Raw genomic sequence first — 21,555 nt, 5'->3', positions numbered from 1 at the left:
TTCTTCGTTTGCCGTAAAATCCGCTACGTCGTATCTTTCCCTGTTTGACTATGTAAAAATGAAAGGAGAACGAAGAGGTGCTCACAAAATTACGCCGAGACGAATTCAATATCTTTTTACAAGAAAAAGAGAGAGAAAGGGAGAAAGAAAGAATACCTTTTCTTTCTCGAACGAACACGATATTTGACTTCGTATTCTAACTACGCACGAATAATTCTCACTGTAATTGGAAAGGAAAAAAAGAAATAAAAAGTAAAAAAAAAAAAAAAGCAAACAAAACAAATAACACACATCAATTTTTATATGAACGTCGTATAAATTACTTGTTAATTATAAGTAATGATAGTAATTGTAAATTTTTGTTTTGTTTTGTTTGTTTTTTTTTTGAGACACGTATACACAGAGGCTATCATCAAAGCATTTTTCATTCCGTAGAACGAAGATGAATTTATTGGGCGATGCAGCATTTGCTGAAACGTTGAAACGTTTGCTCGCTCAAATTCCTTTTTCCCGTCCAGTTTAACGTATGGAGTTCATTCCGCGGATAACCCCGAAACTCGATATTTCATGAAAGGTTTTATGTCGGTGCGTGGTCTGCTGGGTTTTCATCGGGAACTTCGAAGGTAACGCGTATATTCTTGTACGATGAATGGCAAATAACTTGAACGTGACCGAAATGAGTAAGCATCATTCGATCGATGAGCTGTAGATTCATGAAACTTTTATTGTATTTTTCTTTTTCTTCTTTTTCTTTTTCTTTCTTTCTTTCTTTCTCTCTTTCTCTCTCTTCTTTCTTTTTTTTTTTTTTAGAATTTTTTAACATACACTCGATAAGTAAAATGTCTCGGCAAAAATGAAAACGAAATTTTAAAATCCAATCGCGAACAATTCGAAGATAAACAAAGAAAAAACAGGAAAAAAGAATTCCACTGAATTCCATGAAAATTCTACAAGAAATGATTTCCTATGGCCAATGACGTTTAACGTTAGGTATACATTTCTGTTTTCCTTTATGCATTCGAATTTTATGTTTCGATCGCGCTCGTATAAATTTCCACGCACGTAAACGTCCTATAATTCCATAGGAATGTTCGACCAACGTTGAAGTAAACTTGGTATAGTACACGCACGCATACACGCATATCTCTTCTTCCCACATACACGTATATCGGAATAACGTTGACCCGTTTATCTGTAACCGGGATATGCGGATGACAGACGTTTAGTCTTGTAACTTCTAACACGGAACGCGTCGTGTTCCGTAACAGGTGCCGGATGACGGGAAACTGGACACTGTCGACGTGATCTAGATTCTTTATCGTTTCAATTTCTTGCGTGTGTATTTTTCTCTTCGAAATTCTTACAACGATCTTATAACGATCATCGACGAAGAATTTCAAGGCAATTTTTCAAAGTTTTTATATTTCCTGATTATTCGTTCAACACCTAAATGATTATAAAAATTTCTGAAGCTGTTTCCCTACTTCTGAAATAAAAAAAAAGGAAAAAAAAAGATTAGAAAAAGAACTACGCTTGTATAATATTATTGTCTTGTTTTTTTAATTTAATTGATTCGTTTGATCCTAAAGCGTGCTAACAATTCCATCGTTTAAGTAATAACAAAAAATAAAGGAAAACTTTTTCAATCGATAAGCAATTAATAGATTCAAAATCTTTCTTCGGCGTTCGGGTCTAATTGCGACGAGTGCAACGACGATAATTATCTGTACAATTGGATATCTGTCAGTGCATACTATTGTAGACAATGTTCCATTAATTCACAATGCTCGGTCTTGCTATAAATCATAGATTATATTATTAACTCAATCGGCTTACGATCGGCTTTCCTATCTGTTGATTAGCTTGGCAATGTACTACTAATTTGTGAACGTCCTTCTCCACCTCCTCCTCCTCCTCCTCCTCCTCCTACTCTTTTCTGTTTATTCCTTCCTACGATTCTTACTGAATTATCGATAAAAATATTCTATAGCTTTACGTATAAAATTTATACCCAAGGGGAATCGTGAATGGAGAAAGAACGGACGAGAAATGGTGTTAAGAAAAAGTCAACGATATAAACAGACTCGAGAACAGTCGAGAAAAGAAACAAAGGGTCGTAGTGGATGGCTTTGAAAATATATCCATGAGTAAAGTTGAAAATGTCATTTTCAAGATATCAGTCATGAATTCTTTCCTTTTTGCTCCCTTGTAATCCGAGAAATAAGCCGATAAGAAAACGTACTCGTCGGTGTCAAAGGATACAAAGAGAATTAATATCAGAAAAAAAGAGATATTATGAAAATTATAGGGAAGAATATTTTCGAAGAAGTCTTTCGTTGATATATGTATATAAGTATGTATATACATACCATATATGAAATAAAAATTTTGGAATATATGTTCGTTCGATCGGTACGATAATTACAAGCACATACGAGACCACGATATTAATTAGTTACGTCATCAATCACGCTCTTTCTCGTTGGAGGGGTCCATTAACGGCGACAGCACTTTGCGATGACGGTGAGTGTATTTCTGCGAAGCTTGCAATTGACTTCCATTTATTGCGAGATGAAACTCGTAAAAACACTTTTAATGGACTTGGATCGGTCGATCGAAAGGTAAAATACATTTTGAGGCACGTTTCGAAATGAATAGCGTACACGAACATCGATCGAAAATACTTACCCACCTGTTCTCGACGTATCGTCAAAGGTTACACGTGTTAATTTTATATATATGTTTGCGTGCGTGTGAGCGAGTGAATGTGTGTAAAAAGAAAGAAAAAAAAAGTAAATCTCGTTGCTGCTGTTTTTCTTTTTTCTTTTTTTCGTTTTTGCAAAAATTTAATTTCGATTTTTATTGTATTGTCGAACACATTTCATGTTCAACGAAGTGACAAGAAACTCGGAGTTGAAAAATCAATAAAGAGAAATACGATTTATACAAAAGTTCATTCATAAAGAGAGAACTGTGAGAATGTGTTACACGTTGGCAAATATGAAGACAAAACGATTCTAAATGCTGCGTAATTTTCGTTTTGCATTTCGTATTATTCGTAGTCCGCACATCGTTCTTATGATATTTCTTTAGAAAGAAGCCTTTGGAAAGACAACCGCAATGAGAATAATTATGTATTTATGAATGAAATAAGAAAAAGGAAGAAAACAAAATTGAGTAATCAAAAGTAAGAACTCACAATTAAAATAACTCTTCTTGATAGAGTGATTAGCGAATTAAAGAAGAGAGGGAGAATCAATCGGGAAAAAAGTCTACGAGGGAAACTAAAATTAATTAGCTAATTAATTTCGTTCTAGAGACGAAGACGATAAAACCGTCGAGTTAAAGCACACACATAGACACAGACAGACGCATACACATACATATATATATATATAAAAAAGATCTATGGAGAAAAGATAAGAAAGAAGAGGAAGTGAAGTGAAATTTAGAAAAGAGTAAAGAGGGATAAGAAGGAAGACAAAATCCAAGGAGACACGACGTTTTAAATCGAACTTGTTTCTTCGATCGTGTTTTTCTAAACCAACATATGTACCTTTCAACGCGTTGGTCGACGAACGGGACCAATTCGAAAGGAGCAAAGTGGAAGAAAGTGAATGTAAGCAACAGAGATGTAAAGAAACGAAGCATGAACGGGGAGAAAAAAGGATCGAAGTCTAGCGAATTTTCGAAACAACTAAAATGACTTTTTTTCGTAGACAAGTTTTCTTCTCTCTCTCTCTTTCTTTCTCTCTTCCTAGTTTCTCTTATCGTTACTCACTCCGAAAGAAAACTTCCTTTCCTTCCTTCCCTTCTTTCTTTTTTTTTACTTTTTCATCCCTCTTGCGCATCTTCTTTCTTACTCCCTCTCACTTTTACGAGCTGTTCGCAGCTCCTAGAAGCGTAACCGCGAATATACCATCATCTCACTTGCACGTGACGTGCTCGGCTCGTAAAACTCAATCGTGGAGAACGTTCTCTCGAAAAGAAATTCTCGACGAACGAACGGACAAAGCCACCTTACTTATCTACGACGTTTCAAGATATAATCTTATTGACTTTCGTCTTCTCGTTTATTTCTTAGAATGTCTCTCTCTCTCTTTCTTTTTTTCTCTGTTATTCAGTATATGTATCTCTCTCTCTTTCCCTCTTTTTCTTTCTTTCTCATTACGTTGAACAAACATCCAAACGCAATGATATTATTTCGACAACTAATGGATTTTCTATGAAGTTTGTCTTTCAAGATAATAACATAAACCGTCACATCTCATGATTAAAAATTTATAAATGTCGAACGTTATTAATAACATTTTTTTTTTTATAACGTTAATAATTCTAATACTTGTAACCGCGTGAATAAGAATAAAATATTCTACGGAGACCTGTTCGTATCATTTTACTTTTTCTTTCTTTCCCGATCGGAGTATTACATTCAAGACTGATCTATTTTTTTTTTTTCCATTGAAAGAATATACTAATTAATTTCTCAATCTTGTATTCCTTCGTTTATCTTTGTTGCGTCGAGCTCGGAAAAAATAGTTTAAAAGAAATTCGAGAAGAAAGAAATACGATTCTAATTGGTCTGAATGGAAAGGAAATGTCTTCTCTTACACATACTAATTAGATCGGTTGACGATAGTGACATAGATAATGAATAGATAATGAATAAGATGTATCAAGAAGAAATGAGACAGAACGTGCGATGAATCGAACATGAAACCATTGATGATGTGAGTCTCGGATTACAAAGAGTTAGTTATTAACATAATGAAAGAATATTGTTACTTTCTTTTCTTTGTTCTTTCACGTAGGTATAAATTCCAAATACGAAAATCCAATCCTATTATTATTGGGTGATTATGGGAGTGTCAAAGATGCGTATGGGATGGACTTAATTTATGACCATTATTTGCACGACAGAATCGTTCGACCATCTTTCCGAAAGTTAGTCAAGTCGTCGACCGTCCTTGGTAACGCAATTTCGCGACAGCACGATTCTATTGTCTATCGAGCTACCTTAATTGGACGTTTCGCTGTGTAAACCTCGGGGTCCGCAAGCAGATAATACTAATTAGCCGAGGCTCTGAGTTAATTCCACGCGAGGAAGATTCTTCGACAAAGAGAAAGAGAGAAAGAGAGAGAGAGATAGATAGATAGATAGAGAAATAGAGAAAGAGACAAAGCATGTGGCTCTTCTTCTCTCGGTGAGATATCGCAAGTCGTCTACGGCTTATCGATTATCCTAACTCCATTTCGAATGACTATTATATTTTTGATATTTCTATCTTAAGATAGAGAGAAATAATAAGTACAATCTTGTTTGAATCTATTTTTCAATTATTTTTATTATTTATATAAATCATATAAAGACGGCTAGACGTGCGTACGGTATTTATAACGACATCGACTTACACTATGACATTAATTGTAATTTTCTTATCTCATCTTATCCAGAAAATTTCTCCAGAAGATTTTTCTCTATGGGAATATTAAATTTCTTAGACTTAATAATTCTACTCCGAAAAAAGAAAAAGAGTAGAGAAAAAAAAACAACAACAAACGCGTCGTTCCTTTTCATTTTTCTTCTGGTGATACACTCCTTGCAGACTGCACGAGAAAATTCCCTTTTCGAGTTTATAATGAGCTCTCGGTATAACGATAGAACGGCGTCCGCCATTCTCGTTGATCGTTAAGAATACGAAGAAAATAATAAAGGGTAACTAATCTCATAAAAAAAAGAAGAGTCTTGAGAAAAATTCCGACGTAATAATATGGCCTCGACGAATTTGATCATTATTATCTATTAATTCCAACAATCATAATGTTTTTTTCCAAGATATCTACATTCGATTACGTATTGTGAATCTTATTTAACAATCCAGATGGAAGAGATCCTAGACGACGATCGTCGTTAAGACGAAACGCCGCTTTCACTTAATTTAATCCTGTTTGATAAAACGAAATAAAAAAAAAAAACCTGCTATAATGATCAATTTTTTTTTTTTTATAAAAAAAAAGGAAAGTTAAATCAGAGTCATATTAGATCGTTATATAAATTACATCATATGAATTTGTTAAAATAAATCCTTGAAATAATTCGCTTGAATTTTAAAACAGGGTAAAGGAGAAAGGAATGAAATGATTGTTAAATTTTATCTTTGATACTTTAATAGGTAAAAGACGGATTAACTCGTAGCGAAAAGGTAATTTTCTCTTTTTTTTTTTTTTCATAATTAAATAAATTATTTTTCCTTTGTTTTTCTTCCTTTTCTTATTTTTGCTCCCTTATTTCTATTAATATGAAAAGATTTCTAACCCAAAAATTTTATTTTCAACTTTATGAGTACGCAAAAAATAGATCAAGTTATTCGTGGAACGATTTTTTTTTATGCAACGGAAAATGCAGTCAAGTGATTAAAATCAATTCTGAAAGCTTCCTGAATTTTTTATTAGTTAATTATAAGAAATAGGCAAAAGCGTTTTATATAAAAATCACATTTTGTTTGAAAAGTTATCAATTTACTATATTAGAGATTACAAAAACTATTTATAACATATCTACATGCCATATATACGATTTGACCTAGATTATATGTCACATAACTTAACACATAAATAGTAACATTAACTTCTGAAATAATGACATTATTTTTTTACTCTTTATTACCATAATGTTATAAAATTAAAAAAGTAACGTTTGCCCAATTTCTTTTCTTTCTTTTTTTTGCTAATAATTCTATTAAATAAAATTACATAAAAATGTGAAGCATATTGACCTCACATATTTTTTTCAAACTATGTTCCCAAGCGTTCTATAACTAGGTCATTTGTATTACGAATACAGAAGTATCTAAGTATCTGCATATGCATCTATACTAACGTATTTCTCATAAACCAAAACGTAAAATGGAAAAGCGGCAAAATACATACATATATACACGGAAAGGAAAGACGAAATTATAAATCGGAAACCCGCTCTGTATATACGTTTTGTAATTAGCCAACGTTGCGTGTAATGTTCGTTTGCTTTTATACACAAGACCAACAAACATCGTTCGCTACTCGAAACAAAACCCGTTGGAAAGCGGAAAATGCGCATTTCATCGTGACTACCTTTGCAAAATCATTACATTTTCTATCTTTTTTCATTCCTCGGTTTACTTTTTCATAACTTACGTGTCGTATATGTTTAGCTTTATAAAGATTCTTCTTCGAAGAAAAATTAAAAAAAAGGAAAAAAAAGGAAGAAAAGAAAAAAAACAGCAAGAGAAAAATAAAAAATAAGAAGAAAAAAAAAGAAAAACGATCCAAATTATTCGTACGCACGGAGCGAAACATGAAAGTCGAAAATATTCGAATCGACGCGAAATTGTGGCAGATGTACTTTGTAAAGCTGAAATAGAAGTAGCGAGCAAGTTTGAAAATGACTTCGACCGCGGTAAGTTAACAAAAGTCTTCCCGGCACGACCGTTGAACTTCTCCAAGTTATGCGAAGTGGATTATGGGAACGAATGAGCCAAGAGGCGGAAGGAACAGTCGTTATGCCGGAGATGAGCTTGCTCTTGGATTAAAAATGTTTCTTTTTTTTTTCCTTTTCTTTTCTTTTCTTTTTTTTTTCTTCGAATATATAGAGTACACTGTTATTTGCAACCAACTCTCTGGTTCTTCTTGTCTTCTCAACGTATACACCTATTTTTCTTTTTTCCTTTTTTCCTTTTCTCTTTCTCTCTCTCTCTCTCTCTTTTTCCTTTTGCATTCCACCGTCCACAGTTTCTCTCGAATATCTTATATCATTATTTGCAGAAACTCAGAAGGTCGTCCGTTCCTTCAAGAAGCTAGGCTTTTACTCGTCTACCAGTCTTATCTTTCTGTATTTCATTTATTTTATGCCTCGCAACGCACGACCGTTTCGCTTGAAAAAATACCAAGGACTATGCATATACATAGAAAAATCCAAATCATTTTTCCAACCGTAATTTTTCTTCGGGCAAGGACATCGTGTCGTTTTTCATTTCTTTTCTTCCTTTTCTTTCCTTTCTTCTTCTTTTTTTAAATATCTCGTGTCAACTAACTAATTAATAAATTAATTTATCGTTTGATCGTGAAAAGTTCTTTTTTATAGGAGCGATAAAACGAACGCGATAATATTAATCAATATTTTTTGAAAAATCTAATGGACCGCGTCTAGTTTGTGCGATCTTTATTAACGATAACGTCGCTTCTTCCATTAAATCGAAGTATCCTGATAAAAGAAATATAATTTCCATTTGGACGGGTACGTATTAGCATTATTAAATAAATATTAATTAAAATTCGATTTTAAAAGTATACGGAGAGAATTAAATCGAGGCTAAATAATCCCGATTGTTCGTCGATAAGAAATTCGATCGATCTTTCGATACCCATTTTCAAAATTCAATTATCTTATCTCGGTTAAATCAAAAGTGACCTGTTAGAAACAAGATTGTCACGTTACGAAAGTATACCCGTGCCGTTCGGATTCTTGATAAAACTTGCGAAACTGATCAGGCGAAAGTTATCCAAGCGAGACGCATCCCTTTCTCTTTCTCTTTTTCTCTACTTTGATCTAATTGGAAAACGAGTCAAACCGAAAAGTTTCGAGATATTGCCGTGTGTATACGCAACGTTTCTTCGTTTATATCGCAATACGAACGACAATTACGCCAGCGATCGAACATCACGAAAGAAACGCGCGGATGCACACATAAACGCATGCATACCGATTATCATCAAACACAATCATATTTGTTAGAAGGTGAATACATCGAAATGCAATAGTACCTATATAAGTCGAATTCGTTCGTTCAATCCTTCGCGCTCTTTTCCACTCTATTTCCGTAATTCTCCAACTTCTCTCTCTTTCTCTTCCTACTTTCTCTCTCTTTCTCTTTTTCTTCCTCGTTCGTTCGTTCGTAGTAACATTCGCGCTTTATAGCATGACTTTCTCGTGTTTCAGTCAGTCGTAGTTAATAAAAGCTTCGCAAATATCAATGAACGACGATTCATTCGTGCCACTTCAACTACTACAATCCTGACTTTGGCGTTCCCACGATCTACAGTAGCAGTGTAATCGATCCTTCTCTCTCTCTCTCTCTCTCTCTCTCTCTCTCTCTCTCTCTCTCTCTCTCTCTCTCTTGTATTCCGTTCAACCAACCATCTCTTTCTATTTCTCATTCTCTTTCCCTTTTCCGAGAGTACATCTTGACCTCCTTTAGAAAATACCCTTTCTCATTTTAGTAATTAAAAACGTAACGCATCTTTAGCGAAGATACTTCTAACTGTATACTTTGGGGTTGGTATATTTCAGTTTAGAGCAGCTACTCTATGACGTAATAAAGTTGTATAAATAGACCTGTTTCCTTTTTAATATCACACCCCATCCTCCTACCTTATCTTACAATACACATTGATAACGAAGTGTTACGTATAACTTTGTTTTTGCTTGGTTTTGACTCGGTCTTTTGAACTTTTTGAATGAATACTTCAACGAGTGGATATGGAGAACAGATATCATCGAGTACTTTGCAACTTCTACAGACTTAACCCCTTGTGATTTTCTCATGTCGGATTTAATGAAAACAGAATTTATTTGAAACGCTTGAAGTAACTCGTAGAACTTGATAAAATCTGTAAATCTCTATCGAATAGACGTATTCAGTGCAAAACCTATAGATCTCTATACACCTTTATACACGTCTATACATCTCTATATTGTTAGAACATTACTAGAAATGTAGATCGAGTATAGTGTAACTTTCTCATCGACGATGAGACGTCGAGAACATCAATTGGATTATATATCGAAAGAAATCTTTTTTAAAAGGTTTTTCATCGTTGCTTCATTGTAACTCACTTTTACATAATGAAAAAAAAAGTTTACTTTATTCGAATCGTGAATAAAACTGCGTAATGATTTCAAAAAATTTAACAAAAAAAAAAAAAAGAAAGAACTAAGATCTATCATCTTCGTCTCAATTTGTCTTTTTAAGTCGTTGCTGCGCTTAAGTTTTTACATTTACAATATATAATTAAATCATCGATATACAACTGTAATTGCTATTAATATACAACTAGTATACTAATAACAATTAATGAAAAAAATTGTTATTAATATACAACTATGTAATATACAATTACAATCATTAATGGAAAACAAGAAATCTACAATATTGAGATATTTATTAAAAGTTTGATTTAGAAAAAAAAAATTGAAAGAGACAATAGATATCTCGAACACTTTCAAAGTAGATTTACATTGAAATGACAAACCTTTTCGAGACGTTCCTACGAACAAGAAGATGCAAGATAGTCGGGAAGTCGGCACAATGGAGGGAGATATATTTGCACCAAGAATGGATTCCTGGAATGCATAGTGCAACTGGAAACTGCACGGCCATCTCCGATCATTTTGCATTCGAGTACCACGATTTACTTCAACGCTCTATCTATTTTCCCCTTTCTCTCTTTCTCTCTCGCTCTCCCTCTCTAGTTTTCGCATTCGCTCGTTCACTGGTAGACCAGCCAACTTATTCCATCTGGATGCGAACAATTCACCATGGTAAAGGTACTCGCGATATTCTTCGTTGACTCGTACCGACCCTACAAACTGCTACCGGTGCTTCTATTTTCCAGCTCCGTCAACAACATCTGAATTGCTGCTATGAGTTTTGTTGTTCTGATGTGAACAACATGTCGAGTGAATCTAAACTGGAGATCACTTCGCTAAATATGTTAAAAGAGATTAGCTTTCCGGAAAGAGAGAGAAAGAGAAAAAACGAGTGATATCCAAACAGAACCACAACACTATAATTCCGTATGCTTTGAATGAACTTTATAATCTAGATAATCTCTAAAAAAAAAGAAGAAGAAAAAAAATTTATCACATGGCACCGAGCAAAAGAAAACAATTTTGATAAGACCATTTGTAGCGTTATCGTAAATGTTATTTATAAAAAAAAAAAAGAAGGAGAGAGAAAGAAAAAGAAAATTTCACTCTTATCGTCGTTGGTACTGTCTCACAAAAATAAATGGCTGGCATAAGCGAGGGGCATGATAGATTTTTAATTAAAAAATAGTGACTTCCCCGCGTGAATATAAAGTCAAGAAGGGAAGAAAATGAAGCGGTCAGACCGCGAAAACTCGAGCATATTTTTTCATTATCCTTCTAGGAGTTTCCACCCATTCGATGTCACAGAAAGAGCGAGAATTTAAATTACGAACTCCTCGTACACTCGAGTTCATTCCCGAGCGAAAGAAGGAAAAAGAGGAAAAAGAAAAAAAGAAAAAAGAAAGAAAGAAAAAAAAAGGAAAGGAAAGAAATCGGATCCTTCTTATTTTCTGCCGTAATACTTTGGAGGTAGCAAAACTGACAACGAACACGATAAAAGTCAAATCACCGTAATTCGTTATATTCGAATATACTGATATTCGCTGAAACGAAGCGCTAAAATGAGATTCCAAAGAGGCAGATAATAATTTACAAGCCGAAGAATTCTTAACAAAGCATCTTCCACAAGATAAAAGTTTCATTATTTTAATTTACTTCAAATAACCCACGCGAAACTTTTATGGTAAACTTAAAAAGAGAAGAGAAAGAGAACGGACAAAGAGACAACTAAATTATCGAGCCAACGGCGGCTGTTCGTTCTTTTGAAAAGTAAAACTACTTGAATACTTAGGTACGTCGAAAAGGTGACTGACTATTGTTCGAAGTAGAAATATAAACGACTTGTTCCATTCGCAATGAGGAAAACGAGCAGAGTTTATAGAAGGCAAGAGTTATTATACGATTCTTCTTCGCTCGATTTTATTTCATTTATTTTTCAACTCCGTTGGAAGAACAATAGCCTTGAAAATATAACAATCAATTTTATGTCCTCTCAAGATCTTGAAAACAACAAAACAAATATAATTACGATTATATCTCGACTAACTTTTCTTTGAATTATTCGAATTAGCTATGACGTTTATCTGGAAAACTAAACCACCCGAGATATGATAAATATAGCAAGTTTAATAAAAACATATCATTTCAAGTCCAAGACAGTGAAACGAGGAACAAGTAGACTTTCAATGTATCAGTAGTAGGAGAAATTGCGAAAGTGGATGAAGCCTGGCAAAGACTCGTTGCTCATAATTCCTTGTTAAATTTGTCCGTATTCTCCCTTCACTTTTTTCTACCCTTCTCCTTTTTAACCCCTTTTCTGTAGCTGCTAGAAACGACATTGCCAATTTCCCTTTGAAGCTCAAATGAAAAAGAAAGGTAGTCAACGAAAAGGGATGTTAGAAAGAGAAAGACCGAATCATGTTGAATAGTAGAAACGAGAGAAACGTGAGACAGAGAGAGAGAGAGGGAGGGAGAGAGGGAGGGAGAGAGAGAGAGAGAGAGAGAGAGAGAGAGAGAGAGAGAGAGAGAGAGAAGAGAGAGAAAGGGATAAAGACGAAACTTTTGTCTAATGAGATGCAAACTGCTGCTATAAATGCGCTTACGTGAAGGAAGACGAGTTAGAATTTAACACGTGCTTACTATGAATACGTCAGCCAAATACAAGTCGTCTGTACATCATATGACTACCTTTTATAATATGAATTATGCAATAATATACGATACATATTAGGCATATTTGCGTCAATATGTTTTTCGTTCCTTATCTATATATTTATCTAAATCGTTCTGTTTTCTCTCTCATTAAATCGGTGGTACCTATCTAACAACCAATTACGAAGTCTGGAAAATATAATGATGATGATAATGATAATGATAATGATAATAATAAATAATAATAATAATAACAATAATAATAATAATAATAATAATAATAATGATATAGCACCTAGTTTACTAAAGGAGAGGGAGTTTGTTCCTCCTCTTATTATCCAACACGTTAAATTGTAACAAACGACAGAGAATATGTTCGGGGTAGTTTCTTCCAGGATATAACTGAAGTTGTTGGAAATTCGCAAAGATTATCTCGAAAGTACAACTATAAATACATATATATATATGTATATATTATACATACATATGTAGAAATTTACATCTCCCTATAGTCAGGAAATGGACCCCGATCGCTTTTCCACGACTATTCCGGTAAATGGTAAATTAGAAACACCTGTTTCCAAGTGAGCACGCGTGAGTTTATACACGTGAAGTAACGTATCGGTGTGGTCGCACCTTTGCTCGTTTAGTCGGTTAGAGGATCGGTGGTGGGTTGCGAGTGTCAGTAACAACAGGCGCCCGCAAACTTTGCCCACCTGTCCTGATAATGTCGGTTAATATCATGTAAATTGTAATTAATATTCATGGGCTTAATTCCAAAGCTCGCGCGTTGGGAGCTACGTCCCCTACGTTAACGTTACCATCCGTGTCGCCACTGCCGACTGCTACTACTCTTCTGTTTTACACCCATTCTGTCTACCCGATATATATATATATATATATATATATATATATATATATATATATTCGCTCTTTTCAACGACCTTCCTCCTCCTCAGGACGGACCATCCTTGCGAACTTTTACCGAAAATTTACGATCGTTCGCGAAATACGCGTTATTTTCAAGCAAGAGTTCGTTCGAGATGGTTCATTAAAATTCTTCTCTAGTCTAGCTTTCCTCAAATAAAACGACTACGATAGAAACTATAGAAAATGGTAAAATTTAAGATTATTCTTTTCAAACGTTTAAACTAACAATCGATTTATCGTATCACTCTTAACCATTCACTTTTTGAAATTGTAACGTTTTAATCTTTAAACAAAGGATTCGTATACGATATTATACGCAAGTCTGTTTGCAAAAACTATCAAAACGTTCGTGGAAACTGGATAATCGTTAACAACGTTTGAGTAATTTCTAGGATCGAGGGAATTGTAATCCTCTGGGGATGTTTCTTCCGCGTTGCTGCACGGTCAGACCTTTGTACACGAACACAGAAAGAGAAAGATAGAGAGAGGTAGAGAGAGGTAGAAAGAGAAAGAGAGAGAAACAGATAGAAGAGAAAAGGCGTGCACGATGTAACGTATAATCGTCGACACGCTGGCGAGATGAGCCCTCGAGTCGCAAAAAGTGGCGCACCTCTTCCTAGCAATATCTTTCGGTACACGCTTCATCGGTCTCTCTCTTTCTCTCTCTCTCTCTTTCTCTCTTTTTCTCTTTCTATTTCGAGGAAAAGAACAGTTACTCCAACGTTGGCAAGGGGCTTATACGCTTAGACATTCTCACGATCCATTTTGCTTTGAGCTCGAAAGCCAACCGACGGGCAATGATTTTGCTTTTCCTTTCCTTTTATCTCTTTGCTCACTCTCAACATTCTTCGCGTATTTCGATAAAGAAAAGTTTCGTTGGGGATGAAGATACACATATATCCCCTTTCTTGCTCTTTGTTTGGCGATAAAAAAATAAAATAAAAGAATGAAAGAAAAAATCGAAGGGAGAAAAAAGAAAGACCAAATTGCGTTTTATAGGACAGATAATTCGATTAAACTTAAATTTCATTTCGCTATCAAGTTTCGGACGAATAATTTGTTATTAGGTATCGCTTATTTATTTATTTATTTATTTATTTAGTTGTCTACTTATTTATTCATTAATAACTCACCATTGGTCACGTGGATCGGGTAAAGTTCTGTGCACTGAAATAAGATCGCTGGCGTACTGATTGAAAGCGTTGTTAACCCAGCCATCGTCAACCAGCTTTTTGATCTCCGCGGTTAGGTTCGTCGGTAAGATAACGGGTCTTCCCATTTCACCAAGTGCCGCCACGTCTGGGTCACGGGGAGCAACCAAGACGGCTCCTGTCAATGAAAAACATCAAAGGATACCATAAAAAGAACCTAGCAAGAAAATACGAGCAGGTTCAAGAGAAAAGAATAGAATATTTTTGAATCGTCCATATCCACTCGTTCGTATCTAAACGGAAAGAGGGAGGACAAACGGCAGAGAGAAAGAGAAAGAGAAAGAGAGAAAGAGAGAAAGAGAGAGAGAGAGAGAGAGAGAGAGAGAGAGAGAGAGAGAGAGAGAGAGAGAGAGAGAGAGAGAGAGAGAGAGAGATCATATACTTTCTAAGAGCTTTCTCGCATAAACTTCGGTTTTATTTGCTTGGCGCCATACTGTTCAGGCGTATCCAAACGCAAGCTGCGCCAATAGGACTATGCCACATTGCTATTGCTCCTTCTGAAAATAATTTTATCCCATTCCAGGGCAAGTTGGACCCTCGTGTATACGATGCGACAATAAAGACGACGACAAATTGCTTTACTGCCCACTACGGTGCGAACTTGTCTCGGAAACTCTCTTACTCTCGCTGCTTTTTTTTCTTTCCTTTTTTTTCCTTTTTCTTTTTTTTCTACGCTCGTCGTTAGGAATATCAAGCACTCTCCGTTCTTCTTCCTAGCACTCTCGCCATCTCTCCTTAACATCCTCGACATTATCGTCGAGAGAAGAATATTGCGATGGACGACTCGATTAAAATGAGTTACTCGAATAGGAGCCATCAATTTTTTTCTTTTCTTTTTTTTTTAAGGATAAGTAAAATAAATTAATATCTTTTATTGGCTCGATTTCTCAATCAATTTAATGAAATGAAAAACAGAAAGAAAAGAAGAAAAAGAAAAAGAAGAAGAAAGTTTACCTTGGTCAAGACCAGGTTGATTGAGTTTGGCCTTGTTCTGTACGTTTCCAGATGTCTCCTTTTTAAGAGGAAGCGCCGGTGGAACGAATCCGTTAGCCACCTGAGGAGGTGCTGCGACACCAGAGGATGCCAAACCTTGTGCCACTGCAGCAGCCGCTCGATCCTCCGTATACAGAAGGAAACACACAGTGATCCAAACAGCCGTCGCCAGTACGGCGATCTTCAACCACAATGATCTTCTTCTTGGAAAGCCCATCCTCTTATTTTTGCTCCTCTTGATCTTCCTGTATCTCTTCTCTTTCCTTTTCTCTTCCTCGATCCTTTCTCCCTTCTCTCAATAATTCCTCCTTTTCGTTCCTACTTCCTTCGCTATTCTCAAAGGGTTTCTATGCGTGTTACCTCAGCAACATTCTTCCTCCCAACACTTGTTGCCACTTTACTCTACTCTCGCCTATATAAACGCGATAAAACAAAGAAACAAATCGATCCCACTTTACATCGCCGATCTTTCCACGGAGAAAGTAAAAAAAAAAATTACGAGCGAAAGAGACTGATATATTTCCTTCTCTTCTTTTCCTTCTTCTCTTCCTCCGTCTTTTTCTTCTTCTCTTTTTTTTCTTTTTCCCCTTAATACTTTCACGTATTCTTGAAGAGTGATATGCATCAATCGTTGAACGAATCAATTTGAATATATAGTTTCTATGTTGTATCTTAATACTGTTTCGATCAATATATATATATGCGTCGATGATATGTATTTGTAAATAGTTTCTTCAATAACGCTTTAACGTCACCGCATTTTTATCATCTGAAAAGAGAAAATGATATGACAGAATTATTATATGAATATTTATTATACTACGAAGAATAATTATTATATTATGAAGTTTCTTTTTTATATATATATATATTAATAAAGATGTGCGTACAGTAGAATTCAAAAAATGAGCCTTTTCTTCCTCCCCTTTCCTAACTCCCTCTCTTTCAACCCTATCATCATATTATTCGTTTCCAAACGATTTCGAAAAACTATTCGATCGGATATATCTCATACGCGTTATAAAATCGCGTTACTTTATTCACGAATAAATGATCATAAGTAATCATTAGGTCGATCGTTCGTTCGCACGTTATCGCTTTTATTTCTGCGATTTTACTTGCTCGTTAATCGCAACGCAATGTCGATCGAATATACGATCGGTGTCGAATAAAAGTGTAATATCATTACGGAAAGTAAATTATCCCAGCGTGTGAGCTCATCGCAATTCTCTCTTTAATATCGAAATAATATAGACGTTTAATGCTATTCAACGCCATATCACGTTGGACAGGATTGGCCGATCGTTTTAAATGAAGTTTATTAATGTTCGCGATCGCACGAAGGTTCCTCTACATTTTTTGTTATTCGTTATATTTAACAGAATCTCGATTTAAGAGAGAAAAACCACCGTGATATAAAAATACATATAAAAAAATTATTCTTTTTGTTCTTGTTTTCTTTTTTTTTTCTTTTGAACAAATCAAAACAATTTTCCTATGCCATTGAAATGTATGTCTTTAAAATATTAAAAACAAATATGACAAGATATTGCTTTTGTTAGCTGCACTTTTGTACGTTCCGCCATTAATCTATGCCCGAAAAATATTATCTATTATCTGATCGAATGAAACATATAAAATCAAAAGTTAATACGCCATCTTAACACTACAATTATTCGATCTACTTTTATCTCATTTATCAACTTGATTGATTACTTAAAAAAAAAAGAAAGAAAGAAAATACAAGGAAAATATTTGATTTTCATTATCAAATTTAACCATAATAAACAAAACAAGCTTCTTTGAAATTAATTCATAGAAATTCATTATAATTACATATAGTCTGTTATAATCAAGCGTTTGATAATTAACCTTGGAGGTTAACTTGATTATATATGATCATTAAGTTATAATGATAAAATTGTTTACGACGTTAGGTAAATATAATTAAAACGCTTCATTGCAGCTGCAGTTGCAGTTTCCTCGTGGCTTATAAAGGAGTTAAAAATTTAATCTCGTCGGTTCTATCTTACGACGAAAGGTACATAAGGCAGAAGCGCGTAATGCAAAAAAAGAAAAAGAAAAAGAGAAAATAATCTGCGCGCGGACAACACCAAAGCGGTGCATAAATGAGACGGAGATTTTTTACTAAAAAATAAAAAAAAAATTCGTGCTAAATTTTGAAGCCCAAGTACGTTGAGTTTGTGCAATTATGCGTGGATTTCGCGTTAGTAGAAATTTTAGATAAAAAAGGAAATAAGAAGATTATTACTTTTTTCCTCGAAATTTCGTAAATTTTTTTCTTCTATTGCAGTGCAGTCAAACAATAAAAGAAAAAATAAATAAAACAAGTATCGGACGAATTAATTCGTTCTAATAGTTCTCATTTGTAAAATTTATTATATGAATGTAATACAATAAATATTCATTATTTATTATTCGACTATTAATTATTTCCAATGAAAAGCTTAATTACGTTGAGTAAAAGATAGATTAAAGAAAAAAAAAAAACAGAAAAAAAAGGAAAGGAGAACAAAAAAGCTAATAAAATTTCAATCCGACTAATGCTTTTGTACTCAAAAATATTTCAATCAAACCAACGCTTTTGTACTCGAAAATACGTGCTAGTAAGATCGTTAAAAAGATCTTTAATTATCGATAGAAATCTTTCCACTGATACCATATTAACATCATAAATAACTTTACACGATAAGTTACATTAATGCGAAAGGGAGAAAAACGCAAACTAATCTGTTCGAGTTGAAATACCTTTAACGTTCGATCCATTAGTTTCAGCCGTTAGCGATACTACCAATACGGAAGTTGATAAATGATCGTCTATAAAAGGTAAAATCCAAGACTTAGTTGGATCGATATTATTATAACGGGAACGATCGCTTCAATGTATCTCTTGCGATTTAATTTGACGAACGAGCTATTTTGCGTCGAGCTACGATTTATATCGATTAACAACAACAACAATATCAACATCAATAATAATAATAATAATAATAATAATAATAATAATTTTATTATTAATTATAAACTTTAAATTATTATACTTTTTTCGACACAGTTTCGACATGCTGTTATAAAAATTTGCGTAAAATCTTTTAATACGGCTTCCATATTCGACTATTGAAATTTCCCATAGGTTACAGTAATAATTATAAGTAAAGAATACGTGTCATCTTTTATAAATAAGCAAGCTCGTAAACATTCTGCCATCATTCAAAATTTTCATCAGAGTTTATTCCATCGTGTTTCATTTTTCCGTATCCTGTCTCGCGACCATAACTCAATTCTCCAATAGACAAAAACCAAACAATGAAAGTAGACGCTTTTCCACGAGAAAAGAACGATCTCTCTCTCTCTCTCTCTCTCTCTCTCTCTCTCTCTCTCTCTCTCTCTCTCTCTCTCTCTCTTTTTTCATCTCTTTTCGAAATTTTCTTTTGCACATTGAAAAATATCTCATAAACGTCATTGGTTTCTACTCTAAACGAAATTGGACAGGTACCAAGTAAGATACGGACAGGAAAAACAAAATAAAAAAAGAAGAAGAAGAAGTAGAAAAGAGAAATTGCAAAACGCAATTTCGCTTTTTCCGAATGTTATCTCACTCCTGATTGAATTTAAACCGAACGAATTCAGTCATTGTAACGGAAACGCTTGCATTTGCTCAAAGTTTTGTTAAGCTTTAGGAACGTAGATCAAAGTATTTTATACGCCGTGCGTTCCCGTTAAATTTGTATTTTATCAGGGAATATCAAGAGCGATAGAAAGTGAGTAATTTTCGATAGATGTGTTAAAAAAAAAAAAAATAAGTATTTACTTACATTGTATTTACATCACGAAAATAATATCTATCTCGATTCGAATTTTTAACGAATTAAAGTATGAAATGAAACAATCTACTTCTGTTAGAACTTTTAATCTATCTGCTGTTTAAACGATGCGTATCACGTCATTGGAATTTTCTTTATTTATTTTTTCGAATTTCCTTTATTCTTTCCCGCTTCTAGGTTTCTTTCTTTGTTTTTATAGAGATATCGTAAAAGTATCGCGCGATTCTACGCGTAATATACTGCAAACAAGCTAGAAACTTTCTCACTTTCGTATTATACAAAGGCGTTGGAATCGAGAGGAGAAGATACTACGGCTTTAGTTTCATACGTTGCACGAGAGAAAGGCGTTAGCCGAAGTAAAGAAGTTGAAATTCGCTTTCGTACCAAGTATCGTCAATTTTCACGAAGTTGTCTGCTGTAGCGAAATCGTGGGAGCTTTGGGAAAGGGGTGGGGTGGAGATGAGGGAGGAGAAACGGTTCTGTGCAATTCGAAGCGATACGAGAAGGAGCTAAGAGTGTTACTGTTGGGAAAGAACCGAATTTCCAGTAAAATCTGGACGATGAAAGGCTATGCTTATAGGTTATTTGCTAGCTTCTACGCAGTCGGCATCTTGAAAGACTCCAAAATGTGAAAAGCTTGGTAAAAAGGAGTAAAAGAGAAAGAAAGAGAGAAAGAAAAAGCTTATTTCTAGCGTATCATAACCGAGTCAACGAGAACGTCTACGTATTTCGTTTACCGGAAAAGCAATTGGATTTTCAAAAAGAGAGAATATATATATATATATATATATATATATATATTCTAACGTCTATTTTTATCGCATTTGACGTCTTCGCTGGAAGATTTTACGGGCAATTCTTTTTTTCCTTTTCTTTTCTTCCTGAAAATATTATAGATCTTATTATCCCGAAATTGGTCTTACCAATTTCGAAGTAATTGTTAATATCATAGTGGCATGGCTATTAATTCAAGAATTTAATAGAATCGAACGAGACGACAAAAAAAAAGGAAATTCAGTATTTTTTGAAAATAATATATTGGGCCGATCATCGTCAAGATTTTCGAAAACTTTTAGTCCTGGAAGCTTTTATTCTCATTTTCGTCAGACTTCACGAGAAGCTCCATTTACGGACACGAGTAGTGTGGATACGTTATTGTCTGGAGTAAGCTGAGACAAAAAGGAAAAGAAAGAGAGAGAAAGAGAGAGAGAAAGAGAGAAAGAAAGAAAGAAAGAAAATAACACAGACTATCGAAGAAACGTTAGTACCGAACGAGCTGCTGCACCCTCTTTGAGAAACTCGTACGTGGCCAAGTAGCAAGCTTCCCTTTTAGAAACCATTACTATCGGGCGACACTTTACACTAAAGGCTTCACTACGTATTGCCGGAAAAGCAACCTTCTTCTTCTCCCTTGATGCGACCAATCGAATTCGTTTCGTTTCGATGAAATGCTCGATTGAGAGCCAAGAACGACGCTCTTAATAGATCCTTTTATATCTCAGCGAATCTCTCGCAAATTCGATTTCGATCTTTGCATTCATCCAGAAGTGCACATTAAGAAAAGAAACGTCACTGTGAGAAAAGCGTCGTATCTTTTCTTTATACATGTCAGATCGCTGCGAACGAAAATTTTTCTTCGTTCTTGCATTATTTCTCGCACTGGAGAACTATTTTATCTTTCTTCTTCTTCTTTTTCATTTACTTTTTATTAATATCATTTATCTATCTCAAGCTAAGAGGATAACGATGAAATAAAAATTATATTATTAATCATTATATATTAATGTAACGTGTTGATAAACAATATAAATAATAAGTTACGATATCATATATATGCATTGAATATAAAATATATAATATTATAGTATAACGATATAATATAAATTCATTGAATATATTACAATGTAATGATAAAAAGAATGCTCAAAAATAATCACAAATTAATTTAATTCTAATCTGTGTAAAAATTTTATAACGTGATAATCCTTGTATCGATGAACTACTTTCACATTGGATT

The 21,555-nt window shown here is 34.2% G+C and overlaps 1 protein-coding gene across 7 annotated transcripts in view; it reads right to left on the bottom strand.

The window, feature by feature from the left end:
- LOC127067060 (putative polypeptide N-acetylgalactosaminyltransferase 9) overlaps positions 1-21,555 on the bottom strand; it is a 170,466-nt gene that overhangs the window by 36,002 nt on the left and 112,909 nt on the right. For all 7 annotated transcript variants that reach the window (XM_051001561.1, XM_051001555.1, XM_051001554.1 and 4 more), the window contains 2 exons: positions 15,655-16,462; positions 14,623-14,818 (listed from right to left, as the gene is read on the bottom strand). In XM_051001561.1, the coding sequence (XP_050857518.1) occupies positions 14,623-14,818; positions 15,655-15,910 (452 nt within the window). In that variant the 5' untranslated portion in view covers positions 15,911-16,462. The remainder of the gene's footprint in view (positions 1-14,622; positions 14,819-15,654; positions 16,463-21,555) is intronic.

Source organism: Vespula vulgaris, chromosome 10 (genome assembly GCF_905475345.1).
Source record: "Vespula vulgaris chromosome 10, iyVesVulg1.1, whole genome shotgun sequence".
In the NCBI taxonomy this organism is placed as follows: Eukaryota; Metazoa; Arthropoda; class Insecta; order Hymenoptera; family Vespidae; genus Vespula; species Vespula vulgaris.
This window is presented reverse-complemented; position numbering and strand designations above follow the sequence as displayed.